Consider the following 24,408-nt stretch of genomic DNA (forward strand, 5'->3'; position numbering starts at 1 on the left):
GGCGATCATGTTATGATCACTGTTGTCAAGCGGCTCCCGGACCGCTACCTCCCGTACCAGATCATGCGCGCCACAAATGACTAAGTCTAGAATTTTTCCTTCTCTTGTCGGCTCCTGTAGCAGCTGCTCCATAAAGCTGTCCTTTATTTCATCGAGGAAGTTTACCTCCCTAGCATGCCCTGATGTTACATTAAACCAGTCTATATAGGGGTAATTAAAATCACCCATTATTATTGCGTTGCCTAATTTATTTGCCTGCCTGCCTAATTTCCTTTAACATGACTGCGTTCGTCTGCTCATCCTAGTCGGGCGGACGGTAGTACACCCCTATCGCTGTCCTTTTCCCCTTTGCACATGTAATTTCGATCCACAATGATTCCAAGAGGTCTTTTGTTTCCTGCAGAGTTTTCAATCTATTTGATTCAAGCCTCTCGTTAATGTACAATGCTACTCCTCCCCAATCCGGGCCACCCTATCTCTAAGATATAATTTGTACCCTGGTATGACAGTGTCCTACTGGTTATCCTCCTTCCACCAGGTCTCAGAGATGCCTATTATGTCTATTTCTTCATTCAGTGCAATATATTCCAATTCTCCCACCTTATGTCTTAGGCTCCTAGCATTTGCATATAGACACTTCAAGCTAGACTTGTTATTCCTTATCACATCATGTTGAACTATTTTACTATCTTTTGTCTGATTTTTATTATTTTTATTTAAGGACATTGAATCCACTACAGTATCTTTTGCAACCTCACTATCAAGAAACCCTGTCTTCCCTGTTTGGGCGATATCTTTGCAAGATACCTTATTCCGAACCATACGCTTTTGTGCGACTGTTGGCCTCCCCCCCCCCCCCCCCCCCCCCCCCCATTCCTAGTTTAAAAGCGGCTCTATCTCTTTTTTAAATGATGATGCCAGCAGCCCGGTCCCATCCCGGTTAAGGTGGAGCCCATCCTTTCGGAATAGGTTCCCCCTTCCCCAAAATGTTGCCCAGTTCCTGACAAAACTAAAACCCTCCTCCTTGTACCATTGCCTCATCCACGCATTAAGACTCCGGAGCTCTGCCTGTCTCTTGGGCCTTGCGCATGGAATGCCCATCTTCAAATCCTTGCTCAAAGCCCACCTCTTCAATGTTGCCTTCAGCACCTAACCACCATACCTCTATTCAGGAAATCTAGACTGCCCCAACTTGACATTTCGTCCTTTAGATTGTAAGCTCCTTTGAGCAGGGACTGTCCTTCTTGTTAAACTGTACAGCGCTGCGTAACCCTAGTAGCGCTCTAGAAATGTTAAGTAGTAGTAGTATTTCAGAAAACGCCACCCTAGAGGATCTGGATTTGAGCTTTCTTCCTAAGAGCATAAATTTGGCTTCCAGAACCTCTCTTCCACATTTTCCTATGTCATTGGTACCCACATGTACCAAGACAGCCAGCTCCTCCCCAGCACTATCTAAAATCCTATCTAGGTGACGCGTGAGGTCCTCCACCTTCGCACCAGGCAGGCAAGTCACTGGGCAATCTTCCCATCCACCAGCCACCACCAGCTATCTATATGTCTAATGATTGAATCACCAACTACAACAGCCGTCCTATCCTTTCCCTTCCAGGCAGTAACTGGAGACATATCCTCGGTGCGAGAGGATAGTAAATCCCCTGGTGTGCAGGTCCTGGCTACAGGAGTACTTCCTACTTCACCTTCTGGGAGACCTCTCCCCTCCAAGGCAGCACAGAGGCTACCTGATTGGAGGTGGGACTTCTCTATAACATCCCTGTAGGTCTCGTCTATGTATTTCTCTCTCTCCCTCATTTCTACCAAGTCTGCTACTGTAGCCTCGAGAGAACAAACACGATCTCTAAGGTCTAGGAGCTCTTTGCATCGAGCACACACATATGACATCACACCAACCGGGAAATACTCATACATGTGGCACTCAGTGCAGAAGACTGGGTAGCACCCCTCTCGCTGCTGGACTGCTGACTCCATCTTAGTGTTTTCAGGTCTGCAAAGATATCAGAGCCAAATCGGGAGGTGAGTTCCCAGCTTCAGGGCTACTTGTGAACTGGCACCGTTTCCACAGAAGAGAAGCGTTCCTCAAGTATCAGCAATGCAGGTGTCCCGAAAATCTTGGCACCAGGCTTTGATGAGGACAGATGTTGGTGCTTCTTCACCTTCACTCAATGCACTACATCGGGGTCCCAATGAAAGCAATGTGGAATCCTATCAAGCCTTTGGTGTTGAATCAGACAATGCTTGACCCAAATGGATTCTACTGAGACCTGACATCAAGGCACGAGGAGACCTCCTTGATGTAGATGGAACTCCAGTGTCCAGTGCAGCTCTTGATTCCATAGAGACCAATGCCTTCATTGCCCATGGACTGAACTTCAGCATAAAATAGCGTTTGTAAACCAATATACAACCAAATAAATATATTAAAAGTACAGTGTTGCACACTAAAAGTAACGTCAGTGTTTAAAACTCACTAAAGGTTCAGTAACGTACACTAAAAGCAATGTCAGTGCTCAAGACTCGGCACCATGTTTCGGCACTTAACGGTGCCTGCCTCAGGAGTCTATTCCCTTTCAGATAAGTCCAGACCATTGGGTTATATATCCAGCAGATGGAACTGGTGGAAGGAACATGCTGAATCAACACCCGACTCAGGCAATGTAAAAACATAAGCAGCACCAACTAGAGGCCAACAGAAATCTTCAAACAGGAAATAGACTCCTGAGGCAGGCACATTACATGCTGAAACAAAGTGCAGCCTGGAACAGAACAAAACAGACCTAAGAGGGTGGAGTTGGATTCTATACCCCAAACAGATTCTGCAACACTGACTTCCCAAACCGACTGTCGCGTCAGATATCCTGCTCTTGGCAGTAATGAGATGTGAATGTGAGGACTGAAGACCACTTTGCAGCTTTGCAAATTTCTTCAATGGAGGCTAAGTGAGCCACTGAAGCAGCTGTGGCTCTGACATTATGAGCCGTAACATGGCCCTCTACAGTAAGTCCAACTTGGGCATAAGCGAAGGAAATGCAATCTGCTAGCCAAGCTGCTTTCGCCAGGGTGGGCGTGAGGGCGGGGAAAAAGTGTCGGCAAGACAATCTACCGGTTCAAATGGAACTCCGACACCACCTTTGGCAGGAACTTAGGGTGCGTGCAGAGGACTACTCTTTTGTGATGAAACTTAATATAAGGTGCATCCACTACCAAGGCCTGAAGTTCACTGACCCTATGAGCTGGAGTAACAGCCACCAAGAAAATGACCTTCCAGGTCAAGTACTTCAGATGGCAGGAATTCAGTGGCTCAAAAGGAGCTTTCCTCAGCTAGGTGAGAACGATGTTGAGATCCCATGACACTGGTGGAGGTTTGACAGGGGGCTTTGACAAAAGCAAACTTCTCATGAAGTGAGCAACTAAAGGCTGTCCAAAGATAGGTTTACCTTCTACACGATGATGATACACACTAATTGCACTAAGGTGAAACCTTATGGAGTTGGTCTTGAGACCTGACTCTGATAAGTGTAGACGATATTCAAGCAGGGTCTGTATAGGACAAGAAAGGGAATCTACAGCTCTGCTGTCACATCAGATGGCAAACCTCCTCCATTTAAAAGAGTAACACCTCTTAGTGAAATCTTTCCTGAAAGCCAGCAAGACCCGGGAGAATTCTAGGCTCTCAACATCCAGGTCATGCGAGCCAGAGACTGGAGATTGGGATGTAAAAGCGACCCCTCATTCTGAGTGATGAGGGTTGGAAAACACTCCAATCTCCACGGTTCTTCGGAAGACAATTCCAGAAGAAGGGGGAACCATATCTGACGCGGCCAGTAGGTCGCAATCAGAATCATGGTTCCGCGGTCTTGCTTGAGTTTCAGCAAAGTCTTCCCCACTAGAGGTATGGGAGGATATGCATACAGAAGACCTATTCCTCAATGTAGGTGAAAGGCATCTGACGCTAGTCTGTCGTGGGCCTGAAGTCTGGAACAGAACTGGGGACCTTATGATTGTATTGAGTACATAAGTACATAAGTACATAAGTAGTGCCATACTGGGAAAGACCAAAGGTCCATCTAGCCCAGCATCCTGTCACCGACAGTGGCCAATCCAGGTCAAGGGCACCTGGCACGCTCCCCAAACGTAAAAACATTCCAGACAAGTTATACCTAAAAATGCGGAATTTTTCCAAGTCCATTTAATAGCGGTCTATGGACTTGTCCTTTAGGAATCTATCTAACCCCTTTTTAAACTCCGTCAAGCTAACCGCCCGTACCACGTTCTCCGGCAATGAATTCCAGAGTCTAATTACACGTTGGGTGAAGAAAAATTTTCTCCGATTCGTTTTAAATTTACCACACTGTAGTGACAAAGAGATCCACAGAGGAGGTGCCCCACGCTCGGAAGATCATGTGGGCTACGCCCATATTCAGGGACCACTCGTGAGGTTGCATTATCCTGCTCAGTCTGTCGGCCAGAATGTTGTTTACACCTGCCAGATACGTGGCTTGCAGGAACATGCTGTGAAGGCGTGCCCGTAGCCACATCTGGATGGCCTCCTGACACACTGGGTGAGATCCGGTGCCCACCCTGCTTGTTGGTGTAGTACAACGCAACCTGATTGTCTGTCTCAATTAAGATTATTTGGTTGGACAACAGATCTCTGAAAGCCTTTAGAGCGTTCCAGATCGCTCGGAGCTCCATGAGGTTGATCTGAAGATCTGTTTCCTGCCCCCCCCCCCCCCCCACCCAGGAAGGATGCATCCGTCATCAGAACCTTTTGCAGCTGAGGAATTTGGAATGGACGTCCCAAGGTCAGACTGGACCGAATCGTCCACCACTGAAGAGAGTGTACAAGGTCGGTGGACATATGGATGATATCCTCTAAATTCCTCGTGAAGCCAGGATCCATTAAGCAGATCTCATATGTAGATGTACCATGAGTGTAACATGAACTGTGGAGGCCACATGCCCCAAGAGTCACAACATCTGCCGAGCTGTGACTTGCTGAGAAGCTTGAACCGTGGACACCAGTGATAGAAGATTGTCTGCTGGTGCCTCGGGGAGATAGGCTTGAACTGTTCCTGTGACCAGCAATGCTCCAATGAACTCCAATTTTTCAACAGGAGTGAGATGGGATTTGGGGTAATTTATTACAAACCCTAGCAGTTTTAGCACCTGAATAGTCATCCGCATGGACTCCCGAGCACCTTCCTCCAAGGTGCTCCTCACCAGCCAATCATCGAGATAAAGGAACACATGCACTCCCAGTTTGCGCATCGACGCAACTACTGCTAGACATTTTGTAAATACTCTGGGAGCGGACGCCAGGCCAAATGGCAGTACGCTGTCCTGAAAGTGCTGCGATCCCAGCCGAAACTGAAGATACTTCCTGTGAGCTGGAAGTATCAGGATACGAGTATAAGCATCCTTCAAATCCAGACAGCATAGTCAAATATTTTCCTGAATCATGGAGAGAAAGGTGCCTAGGGAAACCATCCTGAACTTTTAACAGACCAGGAATTTGTTCAGGGCCCTCATGTCTAGGATGAGACGCACCCCCCCTGTTTTTTTCTGCGCAAGGAAGTACCTGGAATAGAATCCCAGCCCTTCTTCCCCTGGTGGAAAGGGTTCAACCGCATGGCCCTTTAAAAGGGCAGAGAGTTCCTCAGCAAGTACCTGCTTGTGTTGAGAGCTGAATGAATGTGCTCTCTGTGGGCAATTTGGAAGTTTGAAGACCAGATTGAGGGTATACCCTAACCAGACTATTTGAAGAACCCATCGATGGGAGATTATGAGAGGCCACCTTTGGTAAAAAAAACATTAACCTCCCCCCCAACCGGCAAGGACATTTATTTCAACTATGCTCTTCTGGAGCCAGTCAAAAGCTCATCCCAAGCTTTTGCTGGGGAGCAGCAGGGGCCTTGGGTAAACGCTGTTGATGAGCACGAGCACGCTGGGGCTGAGCCTGAGTACGCCTAGGATAGGAATAGGGAGCACTCCGTGAACCACCAAACTACCTCCTAGTCAAGGAGATGGAAGCAGAAGGTTCCCGGCGGGAGAGAGAAGCCATTGCATTTGTCAACTGGATCTTCTACCTTTTCTCCGAAAAAATTATCCCCCTGGCAAGGAACATCCGCTATCCTCTGCTGGACCAAATGGTCCAGGTCAGAAACAAGCAGCCATGACTGTCTGTGCATTGCTATACCTTGAGAAGACTCTGGATGCCACATCAAAAGTGTTGTAAGCGCCCCTGGCCAAGAATTTGCGACACAACTTCTGCTGCTTAACCAGCTGGCGAAAAGGCTCGGCCTGCTCCGGAGGGAGGAAATCGACCAAACTAGACAATTGCCCCAGCAAGTTCCGCAAGTGGATGCTCGTGAAGAGCTGGTATGACTGTATACTGGCAATGTGACACATTTTCCTCCCAAAAGAATCCAAGGTTCTAGCTTCTCTGCCTGGGGGCGCCAAAGCATAGCCTCTAGAACTCTTGGCTCTCTTGAAGGCAGGGTCTACACCATGGAGTTGTGGGGTAACTGAGACCTCATCAACCCAGACTCCATGTGGATCTCATACTGAGAATCTGTCTTACATAAGTATTGCCACACTGGAACAGACCAAAGGTCCATCAAGCCCAGCATCCTGTTTCAAACAATGGCCAATCCAGGTCACAATACTTGGCAAGATCCCGAAAACGTTCAATACATTTTACGCTGCTTATCCCAGAAATAGCAGTGGATATTCCCCAAGTCAATTTAATAATGGTCTATGGACTTCCTTTAGGAAGCTGTTCAGACCTTTTTAAACCCGGCTAAGTTAACCACCTTTACCACATTCCCTGGCAACGAATTCCAGAGTTTAATTACACGGTGAGAAACATTTTCTCCGATTCGTATTAAATTTACTACTTTGTAGCTTCATCGCATGCCCCCTAGTCCTAGTATTTTTTGAAACAGTAAACAAACAATTCATGTCTACCCATTCCACTCCACTCATTATTTTATAGACCACTATCATATCTCCCCTCAGACGTCTTTTCTCCAAGCTGAAGAGCCCTAGCCACATTAGCCTTTCCTCATAGGGAAGCTATCCCATCCCTTTATCATTTTCATAGCCCTTCTGTGTACCTTTTCTAATTCCACTATATCTTTCTTGAGATAAGGCAACCAGAATTGAACACAATATTCGAGGTGCGGTCGCATCATGGACTGATATAAAAAGACATTACATCCTCACTTTAGTTTTCCATTCCTTTCCTAATAATACCTAACATTCTATTTGCTTTCTTAGCCGCCACAGCACACTGAGCAAAGGGTTTCAACGTATCATCAACAACAACGCTGAGAACCCTTTCTTGGTCAGTGACTCCTAATGTGGAACCTTGCATTGCGTAGCTATAGTTCAGGTTCCTCTTTCCCACATGTATCACTTTGCACTTGCTCACATTAAACGTCATCTGCCATTTAGACACCCAATCTCCCAGTCTTGTAAGGTCCTCTTGTATTTTTCACAATCCTCTCGTGATTTAAGAACTTTGAATAACTTTTTGTTGTCAGCAAATTCAATTACCTCAATAGTTACTCCCATCTCTAGATAATTTATAAATATGTTAAAAAGCAGCGGTCCTAGCACAGACCCCTGGTAACCCCTCTATCTACCCTTCACCATTCAGAATACTGACCATTTAACCCTACTCTCTGTTTTCTATCCTTCAACCAGTTTTGGGGTCGATGGACATCCTTTATAGACAGTGTTCGCCCCCCCCCCCCCCCCCCCCCCGCCTGAGGTCGCCGCAGCCGCTCCCCCCAGCATTGATAGAGCTTTCTGCAGCCCCGGCCCCCACCCCGAGGCTGTCGCCACCGCCACTCCCCCCTCTCTTGAAATGACAGCTTCCCCCATCCTCTGCACCCCCGTGGCCCCGCCACCGCCGCCCCCCCCTGAGGTCGTCGCCGCCGCCACTCCTCCCTCTACCCGCCCCCCTCCGTCTGCCACCGGCTCCTCACCAAATAGGAGAAGGCCTTGAAAGGGCAACTTCACCAACCTTTGCTTAGAGGCCATGTCAGCCGCCCAACACAGGCGGCAAGCCGCCACCGCCACAGCCATCTGCTTAGCCATCTGACAAGATCATAAAGGGCGTCAGCCAAGAAAGACAAGGCTGACTCCATCTGCGGTGCCACCTCCGCAAGGGGCTCCGCTCCATCTCCGGGCTGCTCCACTGCCTGTTGTAACCAAGCGAGGCAGGCTCGGGCAGCGTAACAGCTGCATGCAGACGCCCGTAAGAATAGGCCTGAAATCTCAAAGGACCGCTTTATAGCTGATTCAAAGCGTTGGTCCTGCATGTCCTTCAGGGCAACTCCTCCTTCAACTGGGAGGGTAGTTCTCTTTGTCACAGCAGTGACTAGGGCATCCACTTTAGGCACAGCTAGGCGCGCCAAATGCTCCTCACTTAGAGGGTATAATTGCCCCATAGCCCTGACAACTTTCAAAGGCCCCTCGGGGTCAGCCCATTGAGCCAAAATAAGCTCTTGGATGGAGTCATGCAAAGGAAAAGCTCGAGCAGGCTTCTTAGTAATTGTCATCCTCGGATTAGCAGAGGAGACTTCAGCACTCGAAGGATCTTCAATAGAGAGGGCCTGCAATGCATGAGAAATAAGCGCTGACAGCTCATCACGGTGGAAAATCCTCACCGCAGAAGGATCATCTGGATCCAATGGCAATCCTGCACCTTCCTCTGGCTCTCCATACCACGAGGGCCTGCCAGACCCCTCAGACTTCTCACATCCCGACCATGGGGGAGAAAAAGGGGGTGCGCCACTCTCTGAAGGGGAATCCACCCTTCTGCGCTTGTCCTGCGGCCATCTGTCAGGGGAAAATGCACCTGACGGCAATTCAAGGCCGGGCTCCACTGGAGGGGACACAGGCAGCCGGGCCGATTGAGACCCCTGCGGGAGAGCTCTTTTTAAAATAAATGCTTTAGAGAGGTCACGTGATGCTAGGCGACGGGGAGGACGCCGCTTGTTAGAGCTCTGGGTCCCCTCGGGTAACAACAGCCCCTAGCACCGTCAAAATCGAGTCAAAACCCACAAAAAAGCAACAGTAGAAATCGGAATACTCACGCAATAAGCTGCAGGAAAACCAAGCGGTACGGCGGTCGGAATGGCCACGAAAACAACTCGGAAAGAGGGAGCCCGAAGCCGCGTGGGAGAAAACAAAATGGCGGAGACCGGCGCGACTGGCGAGTCCGTGAGCTCAGCCTGGGCGGCGGAGATAGCAGCTGAGGTCTCGGCATTGCTGGAGGTGTCGGTAGACAGGAAGCTGCAGAAAATATCAGATCAGATTGGGCAGATGGACGATAAACTGGAAAGTCTGCGAACCGATTTGACGGGATTCCAGCAGAGGATGTCCGATGTAGAAGATCAATGTCTGCAAACTGAAAAGCAGCAAAAAGAACTGAAAGATAGATTGGACAAGCTGGAAGCAAAAGTAGAGGATCTGGAAAACAGATCGCGGCGCAATAACTTGAGGCTGATCAGTTTGCCAGAGTCGCTCCGAGAGGTGGAGTTGGCGGGATTTCTGGAATCATGGCTGCCAAAAGTGCTAAATAAGCCACAACTGGAGAAGGCATTGAAAATAGAGAGAGCACACAGGCTGGGGAGAGCCGAACAGAATGCGGAGAGACCGAGAGTGGTAATCTGTAAGATACTTAACTATGCACATAAACAAGAAATATTGAGGGAATGGAGACTAAAAGGAAAGATTTTATATGAAAACAACAGCGTGCTCTGCTTTCAGGATTTTTCAACCGCAGTTGCAGCCCAACGTCGACAATTTACTGAAGTATGCAAACGCCTCTATGCAAAAAAAGCAAGATTTGCTCTGATGTTCCCGGCAAAATTAAGAATACAGCAAGAGGGCAGATGGCATGTTTTCAGCTCACACGTGGAAGCTTCACAGTTTGTCAACCAAATGCTGGGAAGCGGGGGAGCAGAGAGTGAACAGACACAAGTAAGAGGCCAGAGGAGTCCATGAAGAGAACAGCTCGCCAAGGCAGGCGAAAACAATAGAGGAAGACGACAGTAGGAGACACAGTGGAATATTCAAAGCCACAGGGAACTTGGACTCACATCAAGACAGATGATAAAATCTAAGAGCCAAGCAGGGACATTAGAGAATAATATGCTGAGCACTCAGGAGCATAAGCTGGGTAAAGTATAAAGAGAAGTTGAAAGTTGAAGCTGTTTAATAGGTTGATTATAACTGTTATAAGTGAATGAGGGCTATATCTGTTACAAGTCCATGAAAAGAAACGTTTAGCCAAGAAAGGCTAAAATTCTAGAAGAAGAAGACAGTGGAGGACATAGTGGAATACCCAGAGTCAAAGGGAACTTGGACTTACATAAAGACAGTGGATAAAAACTCTGAGCCAAGCAGGGACATTAGGGAATCATATGCTGAGTGCTCAGGGTTATAAGCTGGGTAAAGTATAAAACAGAGTTAAAAGTCTGAAGCCGGGTTCCAAGATGATTCTATCTGTTATAAATAAATGTTGGTTATATCTGTTACAAGTAAATGAGAGATAAAAAGATAGAAGTTATGGGGAACAGCAGAATAACAAGGAGGACGGTGGGGGGGGGGGATGAGGGGAGACAGGGGCGTGACCAGTTCTCTAGCGAGAACGGTAGTCTGGTCCTTCGGGAGCAGTATGAAGGAAAGGGGACAGGGACGGGAGGGAGGGGGGAGGGGGGTAGCAAGGGGTTTAGATGTTTTGGTTATAAAGTTTCCTTTTGTTTTAATCTCTTTTCTCACAACACAGGTAACAGCGAGAGGGCGGAGACAGGAAGTGGGTAGACGCGGAGAAGGGGGAGGTACCCAAGGGCTGGGGGGTGCATCCTCACCAATACGAGATATGGAACAGAGAAATGTCAATAAGAATGTGAAATGGGATCGATTAAATTAGTTTCATGGAACGTGGGGGGGATTTCATCACCCATTAAAAGAACCAAAGTCCTGCAGGCTATGCGACGGCATAAAGCAGATGTGGTCTTTCTCCAAGAAACACACTTAACAGCGGTGGAACATAGTAAATTTCAGAAAGGCTGGGTGGGGGAGGCGGTGGGGTCCCCGGCGAAGGGGAAAAAAGGGGGAGTGTTAATGCTGTTTCGAAAAGGGTTGCAGATACAAATAAAGTCGGTCAAAAGAAGTGAGGAGGGTAGATATGTGCTGGCGGAGGTGGAATGCGGAAACAACAGGTACATTTTTTGTAATGTATACGCACCAAATGTCTTTGACCACAAATTTTATAAAACCCTAATAGAACTGCTGAGCCCCTTCCAGGAGGGCAATATAATACTTGGAGGAGATTTTAATTTGGTATATAACACCCAGATGGATAGGTGTAGCTCTGGGACTAACACAACAAGTAACAGTGATAGAGGCCTGCCCTTTCTGTGCTCGACTTTAGACTTAATTGATATATGGAGGGTACTACACCCGACACACAGAGATTATACGCATGTGTCCAGGGCGCACTTGACACAATCTCGTATTGATTACTTCTTGATCTCTCGGGGCCTATTTGCACAAACACCAGCAGCAGAAATAGGACCATGCGAAATATCAGATCACTCACTCATATACATACAGCTGCAGGTGTCTAGAAATTGGGGAGGAGGGAGTAATTGGAGGTTCCCCTTTGAATTATACCGGGATCCACATTTTAAGGAATATATAAATGGAAAGTGGAAGGAGTTTGAAGAGCATAATAGGAGCCACCAGCAGCAAATAAGTTTATATTGGGAGACAGCAAAAGCAGTAATGAGAGGGGAGATAATAGCATATAGGGCCCGAGCCAAGAGAATGAGGGACAAAGAAATCCTCCGCTTGGAAAAAGAGATAAGAACTAGGAGGCTGCGATTTGGGGAGACGATAAAGGAAGAGCAGAAAAGAGCACTATTAGCATCTCAAAGGGAGTTAAACGAATTATTACACCAGAGGGCTAGGAAATCACAAATGTATTATCAGCACCAGCTCTTCCAGTATGGGAATAAGGCGGGAACTTTATTGAGTAGGTTAGTAAAGGGGCAGAAGGGGCCTACTAGGATCCTACAAATTAAAGATGGGAGAGGGCAGACAATCCGGGAGACTGAAGGGATCATAAGCAGATTTAGGAACTATTATAAGGCATTATATGAAAAACCGTCAGACATAATCCCGGATAGTGAGGTATACTTGGCTAACCAAGAGCTGCCTAGGGTCTCAGAGACGCAGTTGGAAATACTGAACAACCCCATAGTGGAGGGAGAGTTGATGTTGGCACTGCAGCAAAGTAAAATACATAAAGCGCCGGGGCCGGACGGGTTTAGTATGGCCTTTTATAAACTAGTACAGGAACAGGTGACAAACCCATTGATGAATCTCTTTAATGAAATGATAACATCAGGAACCTTGTCTGATCGGCTAAATGAGGCGAAAGTAATAGTATTATTAAAACCAGGTAGGGACGAGAGGGAAGTGGGGTCATATAGGCCAATATCTTTGATAAACTGTGATATAAAAATCTATGCGAAGATATTAGCTAATAGGTTGGCTAAGGTGCTTCCAGACTTGGTAGCCTCCCCCCAGGTAGGTTTTGTAACAGGCAGGTCAGTGGCAAGTAATATCAGAGCACTACTAGCTTCCCTGGAGACAGTGGAGAAGCAGAAAAGGCCTTCTGTGCTGGTTAGTTTCGACGCAGAGAAGGCCTTTGATCGAGTGGTATGGAACTTTATGTTTGAGGTTTTGAAGAAAATGGGGATAGAAGGGGCATTTAGGGAAGCGGTGGGGGCACTGTACTCTAACCCACAGGCCTATATGTGGATAAATGGGGAGAGGTCGGACTTGTTCCCAATTAGGAGAGGCACCAGGCAGGGATGTCCTCTGTCGCCTCTGCTCTTTGTTTTGGTTCTAGACCCTCTGATCAGAGAAATTAGAGACCATCCAGAGGTGACGGGGGTAAAGTGGGGCCCGCAAGAGTTTAAAGTCTCAGCGTTCGCAGACGATATCTTAGTACACCTTACCCAGCCTAAGCAATCTTTAGAGGCTTTGTTAGAGCTCTTCCAGGAGTATGGAGATTTCTCAGGATTTAAGATCAATTACTCGAAATCATTGGCGCTGGCGACTAATGAAAGAGTGAGAGGGATATGGAAAGGAACATTTCCTTTGAAATGGGCAGTGGAGTCACTTCGATACCTAGGAGTGCGGATCACCATGCACACTACAGCCTTATATCATACCAACATAACTAGATTAGTAGACGCTATGAAGGAGCAACTAGGGAGGTGGAAAGCTTTACCAATCACATTACATGGGAGGATACACTTGTTTAGAATGGTGGAGTTCCCCAGGTGGCTCTATACTTTTCAGGTGCTACCTTTGAAACTAAAGAATAAGGATTTGAATCGGATCTACAAGTACGTAAGGAAATTCGTATGGAGGGACTCCAAACCTAAGCTTCCTTTGAAAATATTAATGGGCTCGTGGAGGGAAGGGGGGTTGGGCCTTCCGGATCTCAGGCGCTATAACCAAGCTTGTTTGTTGAGACACTTGGGAGACTGGTTGTTAGACAGGCAGGATTTCACGCCTAGGAGACTGGAGCAGGAATACTTTAAACCATATCATTTATATTACCTGCTGCAGTGCCCAGGGATAGCTATACCTAGTCAGGTGGGCAATAGCGTGTTGCTAAGACCCATTAGAGAGATATGGAAGGATCTAAATAAGAGCTGGGGGTTGGGGGCAGAGACATCAGATCTTTTACCGTTACAGGGTAATCCCCAATTTAAACCGGGTTCAGAAAATAAAGTGTTTCTTAGATGGGCAGGACTAGGCATAACAAGGTTAGAGCATGTCCTGGATTCTCGGGGACAATTACTGGGTTTGGGAGCCTTGGGAGTAGGTATAGACTACAGCCACACATTTGCATATGGTCAGCTAGCTCACTATGTTCGTTCCTTGGACGCAGCACAGTTGGGAGGCAGACATGGACGTAGAGTCAGAGAATTCTATGGTTCCGTACCTGGAGAGAGGTTATCGGTTTCAGGGCTGCAGAAAGCCTTGTGGGAGCTGGGAGGAGGTAAGGATATGGACAAAATACAGCAGAAGTGGGCGCGAGATTTGAAACAGCCTAACCTGCAAATTAACTTCCGGAAGCTGGTGGCACAAATACCTTCAATATCAGGGAATGCAAATTTGAGAGAATGTCAATATAGAATTCTACATAGAGCATACATGGCCAAATCTCAGGTGTTCCAAATGGGGGGGATCCCGGATCCATTGTGTTCCAAGTGTAGGCAGGGAAAGGGCACGCTGTTTCATTATCTATGGGATTGTTACAAAATACAAAATTTTTGGAGACAAATAGCTCAATACTTGGAAAAGGTGTTGCAGCATAAAATTCAGTTTTCCCCCAAGGGGGTCTTGCTAGATCAATATGAAACATTAGCAGTCCCGCAAAAAGGGGCTCGGCAGTTCATCCGCAAAGCCAGCATACTGGGGAAGAAGCTTATTCTGAATGGTTGGATGACAGAGGAACCGCCAGACTATTGGCATTGGAGAAACCGACTATATGACCTGCTCATGCAGGAAAGGAGGGAGGTGGGATCATCCCCAAAGAGAAGAAAGGTGTTCTTAGGAATCTGGGAAATGTACATACAATCATTATCCTCCAGAGCACGAAGTTTTCTGTTAAATAGACTGTAAAGGAAGAAGGGAAGAAGAAGAGAAGGGAAAAGGGAAACGGATAAAGGAGGGAAGAGAAAGGAGAAAGAAGAAAGGGGAAAAGGGGTTTTTTTTTTTTTTTTTTTTTTTTTTTTTTGTTCCTTTTGGGATCATTAGAGAATGGAATGAGGATGCTATTGGAAGATGTGGGCTATGTAATGGGGAATGTTGAATAAATGGAGTATAATGTATGGTCACCAATAACATGTTGAACTATATAAGTAGCAGGATTAGGGAGGGGGAAGGGAGGTTTGGGGATAAAAGAAAAACTTAATTGACTGGAATGTAAATGATTTACTTGCATTTGTACAATGCTCATGTTGAAGTTTTGTTGGTTTGCATTGATTTTCAGTCAATAAAAAAGATTTAAACCCTAAAATAAATGCTTTATGCAGCAGGAAAACAAACTCAGGGGAGAATGGCTCACCCTGGTCTCCCGGTTCCAGTCCAGGGGTAATGGCTCACATTTCAGCCTCCATACGAGGCTCCCCTCCAGGCTCAAACCCCTCCGTCTCAGCGGGGGTCGCGCCATGCTGTTCCAAAATGGCGCCCGCTGCCAGCTCCATGGAGCGAGAAGAAACCTCGCTCGCCACGCTCGGACTGGCTCTGATGTCAGAAGAGCACGATTTACAGAGCCCTACTGCTGATCTGCGCTTGCCACAACGGGAACAGCGCCTAACTACCTCCGCAGCCATCGCCGAAAACGGCGGGAAATTCAAAATGGCGGATTTGCGCCAAAATCATCCCGAACGCGGGCCCTCCCCGGAGGAGCCACAAAATGCTCTTACCTCCCCGGACCGAGTCCACAGAGCTCCAATCCCCTGCACAATCAGAAGAAAACCTCTTTTCTGGGATCGCAGCGCTACAGAGCGACACAGCTTTTTTTTTTTTAACGCTGTGAGGAAAGTTAGAGGTAACAGCGCAAGAGGCAAATTTTTTTCCACTCCAGAGAATCAGTCGCGTGGGAAAGGCAGTGAAAGGGCAAACCTATGTGCCTGCATCCACAGCGTGGGCAAAGACAGGGACAGGGCTAGACTATGTGTCTACATCCACATCGGGGGCCGGGTAAGGCAGGGAAAGGGCGTACCTATGTGCCTTTAAAGTGGGCACCACCAGCCACAATACCCCTGCTACAACTGGCAACAGCACAGGAGCCACCCCAGGCAGATTTTCTGAAGGAGCTGAATAAGCCGCATCCACCCTGCTGGGGAGATAGAGAATACTGAAGAGGCAGATGGAGCTAGCTGGCCATGAGGCACTATGGTTTTTCAGTGCTCTCTATCTCCCCCTGCTGGTTGATGGACACAACCCACTCATAATAGATTCATCTGCTTGATGACAAGGAAATGACAGATGAAAGGGGTGATAGCAGGAGAGATAGTATTGAGTAGATGAGTGGGGATAGGGTCAGTGGGGCAAGTGGTTAGTTTTGAGGATGAAAGAAGAAGTAAAGTTTCTTCTTCAGTGATTGCGGAAAAGGAAGAAAAGGAGGCAACAAGAAATATAAAACCTTGAGTCAAGTGCAGTATAAGGAATTAGTGAACAACCATTGTACGATACCTGGACAGGTGCAATTACAGCACAAGGGCCACCTTCAAACTGTTCTAGCGCAGTCGATTCCGATTCACTGAACACAAACCCTAGAAACAAAATTTGAAATGCTGTTCACTTAAGTTCTTTTTTAGTATCATTTTTTTTAAATTTCATCCACATCCTCTCAAATGGATTTAACCATTCCATCAGCCCCAATAACACTTCTCTTAAACATTCACAATCAGAGAATAACCTGCAGAAGGGTAGTGGGACTGGGAATCAAGAGTACAGCCAATACAAATACAATGTGTTCTTGCACATAGGAGAAAAGTACCAGATGTTAGAGGGCGTTTAATGCACTTTGTCATTTCTTAAAATTATGTTATCCTTCATACATGATCTTAATGTGGTCTTCTATTTAAGGTTACATTGTTAGCACAGTTCTGGGTGTATTCATGCTTTCTTCTATGAGATGCTACATTGCAACAGAAGCACCCACATCCCTGACAAGGCTCACAATTTCAGCAGCTCAAACAAACCTATTCTTCAGTGTCAATCATTTAATACCTGAATATATGTCTAATTAGTTGACAGAGTTTTTTTGTTTGTTTTGTTTAGTTTTTTTGGTTTTGGATTTATATATAATCAGTCCCTGTTTTCATATGCTGGAACAGACAGTCCCCTGTCTGAAATAAACTCCATCCTTCACAATTCATCTTATTTTTGACAAATATTTTGTCTACAACTTTGAACGTGTAAGGTACAAATATGATGTACACTACCAGCTTTCTACTGTCATCAGCCTCAAGTACCATGATCAACATCAAAAGATGTACAAAGGAGAAATAGCTGATCAACAGAACTCTTCCAATAATACCAGGGAGACAGAGGAAGTCATATAAACTTTATTCTATAAATCAAAAAGATGTTAAAATGATGACAACACAACATCATGCTTCAACTAGCCTCAGGAGTCTACAGTTAGGCAACTTATAGCCCGATAATACCATATTAAATAGTTCACAGTGGGTTACAGTAAGACACCAGGACACAATTCACCTAGGATGTCACAATACAGAATCAGTTATAAATGTAATAAATGTGTTGTGTGTGACATCATGGAAGAGAAGAACAAATTTTGGGATCCGATCAATAATCGATGGATTTTTGTAAAATGCCATACGGATTGTACCTCTAAAGTTGTAATTTATATGATTACATGCCATTGTGGCCTTAGATATATAGGGCAAACAAAACACATGCTAAAAACTAAATTGAATGAGCATAAACATGGAATACAATCAGAGAAGCTTCACATGCCTCTAGCCAAACACTGTGTCTATATGAAACATACATTTGAGCAGTTAAAATGTATGGTTATTGAACAACTGGTTAATAACGGGAGACGAGGAGACATCTCAAGAGTCGTACATCAAAAAGAACAGAGGTGGATATACCGTTTACAAACAGTAAATCCTAAAGGATTGAATGGACAAATGGAATGGATAGCATTCTATTAACTAGTTTCTTGCTATTGGTGAATGGAGAGACGAGGTGATGTCATCAGAGGGAGGAGTCTACCTCCAAGGCGTTCTATATAAGCAGTCGCCATTTTGCAGTCATTTGTTCGTATTGATAAGAAGAAAATTTTGTTACTTTCTTTCTTGTTTTTTCTCCTGATGAAGCAGTGAAACAGTGGGAGTCCGATAACTGTCGAGAAATGAGAGAGCTATGATTGCGATGGCGTATTGTCAAATTATAATGAGTTCAGAGTGAAAAGGAATTCTGACTAAACTATCTACAGCATTGCAACGGAGGGTTGAATTGAGAATACTACTACAGTCACTGGGTTTGAGACCACATGGTGAAGTTAAGTATTTTTCAACCCTTTAGTTTTGATAGTCTGTTATATATTTTTTGACTTCTTATCCTTACTGACCAAGTTTACAGTTTCATTGGCCACTGGTGGATTTTCTTTAAGCACTTGATCCATAGTTATACATTATAACTATATAATTTTACCCTGCCAGCCTAAGTATTGCAGACTTTTCTCTCAGTGAAAGTATTAATGTGAGAGTTTTTCTCTGCGTTTTTTGGCTGGTGGTGGAGCCTATGATGATAGCCACTTCAGTAGTGTCCTATTGTAAAGGTACCCTGGGCTTATGAGGCTAGTTATTAGTAACTATATAAGAGATGTGGTTCAGGTGCTTAATTGAATATCTAAATATCTAGAGCAACAATATCTTTTTGAGTTTCTGATTGAATTTGCTCTAAGCAGTTTAAATAATTTTTTGACATTTTAACGAATGAAATATATCCATAATAATAAAAAAAGGAGTGCATATTGCTTTAGATCTGTATTCAGCACCTAAAAGTCAAATTTGCAGGTACTTTTCATATACAGATTTTACATCTATTTTTCAAAGGGTAAAAAGTTTCCTTTAAAAACTGGTTCAGGATGCATTCCCAATTCCAATTCAATCTGTACCTTTTATTGTACAGGTACTTTTCACAGACAAAGGTATGTATGTAAGACTACACAACACACTAAACTCACACGTAGTGAGAATATGTGAGTAACTGAGCAGACAGGGTGAACAGTGATCAAAGATCCTATTTCCATTCACAAAATCCTATTTTGTGCACAGACATGCCCTATGTTTTCAAGCAGTTTTATCATTCAAGATCAGGATTGACCCAATTTGAGGGCAGCAGACACTCCAACTATGGGATCTATAGAAGATTCATCATGACCGGCACAGGGCCTGCTGGATCCTGCCCCCTCTGAAACAGATGCTCAAGGTCTCACACTGACTACAATGAATCTTCAATAGATACCATTACTGCCTCCTCAGCAATAGTGCCACCCGAGAGGTGGTAGAAAAGCCACAATGAGCACCTGGAGAAGGGGAGGTAGGGAAGAAGAGAGAGGTTAGACATCACAGAAGGGGGAGGGGGCAATGCTGGACAAGGGGAAAGAGGGGGGAGGGCCTTGAGAGCCATCCTTTGATTGGGGGAGGGGGGCAATGGCTGAAGGTTTGCCTAGGGTGTGAAGTACCCTTGGGCCAGCCCTGTTCAAGATAGCAGTGAGGATATGATATTCACTGTATTACTACTAAATGAGAGCAACCTTTATTATTTAGAAAGATAACCTAGTACCACTATCTAGTAGCTGCTGCTGACCCTTTATACCAGGTCACATAAGAGAAGATGGCCAATACTGCTATTGCCAAGAGAAAGACCCTGAGGTAGGCCACACAGAAGTGACCACTGCTGCTATAGCCATTTAGCTGGTATCATTTGGCTGGTGGAGGTGAGGGGAAGTGGGTGGGAATGAAGAAAGAAGGCTAAGAAAAGTAAAATGTAAGAAATTAGAAAAAAATTAACAAATAAGGAAGCATACTGATTACTCCTAAGAATGTTGGCTAATTCCCAATTTCCCAACCTTTTTTCCTCAGAGTAATAAGCTTTCAGAACGGCTGGTGTAATAAACTGCGCTCTACTAGCACAGTGGTTTATTTCAGGTTTGGAGCAAATTTTCAATACACCAATACAACCACTAATGCAGAAAGGTTTTAGCACACACAAAATATATGCTAAGCTAGAAGTAAACCACTGCGCCAATGTCAGAGCAGTAGGCATATGTTATGTCCCTCACCTGTTCGACGCTCCTCCCGCCTAAGTCCTCAGCTCTGTCCAAAAGGGACAAGGTTCAGTCTTAGGAGGGTCTGTTTCAGTTTCCTAAGTCTGGCAGCCGTCATCCGGCTTGGAGCAAGGGCAGCAGCCATCTTGTATAAACGAGAACAGGAAGGAACTCCATATTTGGTCTTGGGAGGCTCTCCTATGGGGGCAGCCATGTTGGATTCACCTGAGTTTGGTTTGCTCAGATTGCTTCATTATTTACGCAACCCCCCGTCTGCCCTTCCTTACCCCTCTAATATTCCTCCCCCTTTGTCCACCCCCTTCCAGGCAGCTACATATCTCCAATAGCCCAGGGAAATTGACCTATTCACTGTCTAAAACCCTTAGCTTACTTCGCTGGGTCCAAGCTCAGTCGATTAAGGATGGAACTTCGGGCCCTAGGGGCTAAAGCATTAATATATGATTCCCATATTAAGTAGAATTTACGCTGTGTTTTGGGTTTATAATATGAATCTCGCAGCTCCATTAGTAGCAATGCATGCCACCTGTTGCGCCATTGCCAAAACGACGGTGCCCAGATTGCTTCATTATTTAAAGCACTGCCTCCAGGCCTTCATTGCTTCGGCCTCAATTGTTCTGAGGAGTTGCTGTGAGAGTGCTGTTCACTGACTATTCTTCTGTTCCTGTTTACCTGTGCACCGGACCTTGGCTAGTTTTCTCGGATTACGCTGGTTTGCTGCCTGCCTTGACCCTGGACTGATTTTGACTATTCTTTGCCTGTCGGAATACTGGTTCTGGACTGTGTCTGTTTCCTGCCATCCTGGTCAGCGGCTGTGCAACTCCGCCGGTTCCAGAAGTCCTAGTGGCCGCCTGCAGCTGGGAGCTAAACTCCCGGTGAACGGTGGTCGCTTTCCAGGTGAAGCTAGGGGTTGTCTGGCTGCCTGACTGAGTGAGGTAGCACTCCATCTCTGCCGTGCTCTGTCGGGGCACAAGGGCTCACTACTACCGGGTCATAACAGCATAGTAATGCAAATTAATGAATTTCTGGTGCAGCAAAGTCCATTTTACTGCCACTTTATATTTCCCACTTAGAGCTAAATATTCAGCCCTGGAGATGACATTAATTGGAAGCTGAACCATTACATCAACAGAAAGTTAATAAAAAAACAAAATTAGCCAATGACTCCAAACCACAAATCAGACACTCCTAGAGACAACATTCCCAACTTGGGGACTAACAGACCCAAAGAATCATATCTGAACAGCTCAGATTTTGGAGCCCTGAACCCTCCACTTATCCTCTCATCTCCTTCCCATCCACCTCCTATCCATCCTTTTCCCCTTAGTTATCAAGCCCCCCACCCCATTAGTCACTAACCTATACTTACCCTAGAGGTGGTGGTTAGGTGGGGAGTATTCATATGGTGGTGTACAACACTATCTTGCAAGTCTAAGTCATTTGGGACAGGTTAGAAGTTGGAAACTAAACTTTCTCTAGCTAAAATAGAAGTAAATTGGGTCAATCTTTTTTTCTTTTCATTTCACTTTTGGATTTAGTACACAATTTAAACACTGAATAGGATCCAGCTAAACATTAGGGTACAGTTTCCAGTTCTGAAGAATTGTGCCTGGGTATGCACTCAAGGCACAATCTTCCCACAGGAGAGGATTGGAAGGTCTGGGCTTTTCTCCTGGACCTGTCAAACCTAACAGGCAGATGTGCCATACCTCCATCTCGCCAAACACAAGGGCCTGGAGGTCCAGTGGAACCCCAGACTCCTCACCCCACCTCACAACATATAACCCCCCCCCCCCCAACAAAAAAAAAAACAGGTGGCCTGGAGGTCTGGTGGACCCCTGGACCCCTGACCACCAAAAATAACCGATGGTCCAGTGGGACCCACCGCAGGCCCAATGTGACCCCCCCAAAGCTAATCCTGGGGGGCTAGCGGTGGAGTCTCTCCCAACCCAACCCCTCTTCCCTCATGCCTTAAGGTTGGAGAGAGGAGGAGGGACAAGCTCTTCCTCCCCCCCTCTGCAGGCTCAACCTCAAAATGGCAGCAAGCACCCTGCCCAGTGCATTCTGGGATGCGCTGAGCTTAACTACCATATGGCAGGATGTGGCCATTTTGAGGTGTCACCCACAGAGGGAAGGAGGGCGTGCTTGTCCCTCCTCCTCCAACTTTAAGGTAGAGGGGGGGAATCACCTCAGGCCTGTCAAGGGTCCCACTTGGCCACCAGGGTATTTTCAGTGGGGTTGGGTGGACTATGTGCTGGGGGGGTCCACTGGGCCACCAGGGCTGTCAGCCGCCCCCCCCCCCCCCCCCCCCCCCCCCAGCTCTGAGCTGGTGTAGGGTTTGGCACGCTGCCCACTGAGTATTAGGGAGGAATGGGGAGACTCTCTTTGCATGCATTTGCATGCAATTAGTGGTCTAAAACAGTGAGCTCATTATTTCACATGCTCGCCAGCTCTGATCATCAGGCACCGGCAAACGCGGGCAACAAGTAATAGCATCTATCACCCGCATTTGCTTTTGCAGGTGCTAGATGCCCAATACTGAGCAAACTCCTTCATTTGTATTCAGGAAGGGGTAATTTGTATTTTGCCCCCCCCCCCCCCCAATCATTTTTAAGTGTTGGCACCTATGAAATATTGTGTAGTATGTATCTCATTACTTTATTATACCCGAGAATGTTATTACATCATCTCCTTTTACAACTGTCAGAGGGGTTGAAGTACTGGGATGGGGATCAAAAAAAAAGGCAAGCTCATCATGGCACCAACATCTTCTTGAAGTCTGAGCTGCCACTACCAGCGCATGTTTAGTGGAATTCCAGAGAGATGCAGTTACGCTTTTGTTGAAGTACACTGTACACTGACTAAAGTAAGCCGTGACGGTATCAATACACCCCCCAAGACCAGCTCCGCTATACATCTGCAAAACGCGCTTTTTAAACCTGGGAAGACAACAAATCCTCCCTCTCGCGATTCGCAGCTCGCCACCCTGTATAGATAACTCCAGTCCAACAATACAAATCTGCAGCAAAGCAGACAAGCCAAAAAGTGCCGCATCATTTACTCGCGAGGAGCCGTTCGGTCTGTCAGATACTAATTAACAAAAACCGAGGGGAAAATTTTAAGTGCATCAGACAAACTCCAATCACCCTTCCTTCAGTGCAGCAGAGCTGGACTAAGGGCTGACCTGGGCTCTCTACAAATGACACGGTGGTGGTGGCGTACCTTGGGTCCAGCGGCTGAAGATGGCCTGACAGAGCCCTTTACCGGTTTTCCTCCCCCATACCAGTTCCACGAGCTCCTGGCTCGTGCTGGACATGACAGCACCCAGCAACACCTTGTGGGAGCGTAAACGGCGCAGGGGGCCCCGCGCACTCTTCACCGACAACCCAGCACCGCCCTAGTGCGCGAGCTGTAACGAACGTGGTTGAAAAGGAGGAGGGGAAAACCCGCTCTTTCCGCCTTCCGTTCCAACACTCCCTTTTCTTAACGAACACCGCTGGACTCGCAGGGACAAGTACTACCCAACAAAAGCGGAAGACTTTCCAGGGAAAAGAAAAAAAAAAGAGGAGTAGGCGGAGTTGAAGCCAGAAGCATAGGGCGAGGGGAAACACACAGCGCTTGCGCACCGGCCTATGGGCCGAAGGAGAGGGATCCAAAGTTCACGTGCCGCTGTTTTTGCTATGATGATGACTGATACGATGTGTCCAGGCTGGTGCCAGTCAAGAGAGGGTTCGGAAGGAGGCAGGATGGAAAGCTAAGAGCTTCTGGATCCAGATGACGACATCGGCTGCCGGCAGTTACAGATGTAAGCAAGCGCAGGTGGTTTCGGCAAGAACAGAAAGACACAGTCCTCTTATCTTAACTCCTCGGTTCTGATGATGCTCGGAGGAGAACGAATAGGGTACAGAACGTGTAATATCAATAGCTAGGCACATGGTGAACAATTTTAAGGTGAATTTGTGTGCTGAATGAGGATATACAAATGCCTCACTATAAGGATGCAGTGGTAGAACTTTATGTGTATGTACATCAAAGGCGTAAGAACCTACTTGAGTATTGACATACAGGGGGAGGCCAAAGGTCCATCAAGCCCAGCATCCTGTTTCCAACAGTGACCAATCTAGATCACAAATACCAGGCAAGATCCCTAAAAAGTTCAATACGTTTTATGCTGCTTATCCCAGAAATAAGCACTGGATTTTCCCCAAGTCAATTTAATAATGGTCTATGGACTTTTCCTTTAGGAAGCCGTCCAGACCTTTTTTTTAAACTCTGCTAAGCTAACCGCCTTTACCACATTCTCTAGCAATGAATTCCAGAGTTTAATTACACATTGAGTGAAGAAAAAGTTTCTCCGAACCATCACTTCCCCAAATGTCAATGTTTAAAATACAGATCAACATATGCAACCAACTTCACGTTCCTGTGTACCAGAGCCAGGAACACAGATCTAA

At 46.3% G+C, this 24,408-nt stretch overlaps 1 protein-coding gene across 1 annotated transcript in view; it reads right to left on the reverse strand.

Annotated features, from left to right (window-relative positions):
- MINDY3 (MINDY lysine 48 deubiquitinase 3) overlaps window positions 1–24,073 on the reverse strand; it is a 468,791-nt gene extending 444,718 nt beyond the window's left edge. The window contains exons 1-2 of the mRNA XM_030199997.1: window positions 23,177–24,073; window positions 16,321–16,400 (exon numbers count right to left, since the gene is read on the reverse strand). Coding sequence (XP_030055857.1) covers window positions 16,321–16,400; window positions 23,177–23,270 — 174 coding nt within the window. The 5' untranslated portion in view covers window positions 23,271–24,073. The remainder of the gene's footprint in view (window positions 1–16,320; window positions 16,401–23,176) is intronic.
- Between the last annotated feature and the right edge of the window lie 335 nt (window positions 24,074–24,408).

Source organism: Microcaecilia unicolor, chromosome 1 (assembly GCF_901765095.1).
Source record: "Microcaecilia unicolor chromosome 1, aMicUni1.1, whole genome shotgun sequence".
Lineage (NCBI taxonomy): Eukaryota > Metazoa > Chordata > Amphibia > Gymnophiona > Siphonopidae > Microcaecilia > Microcaecilia unicolor.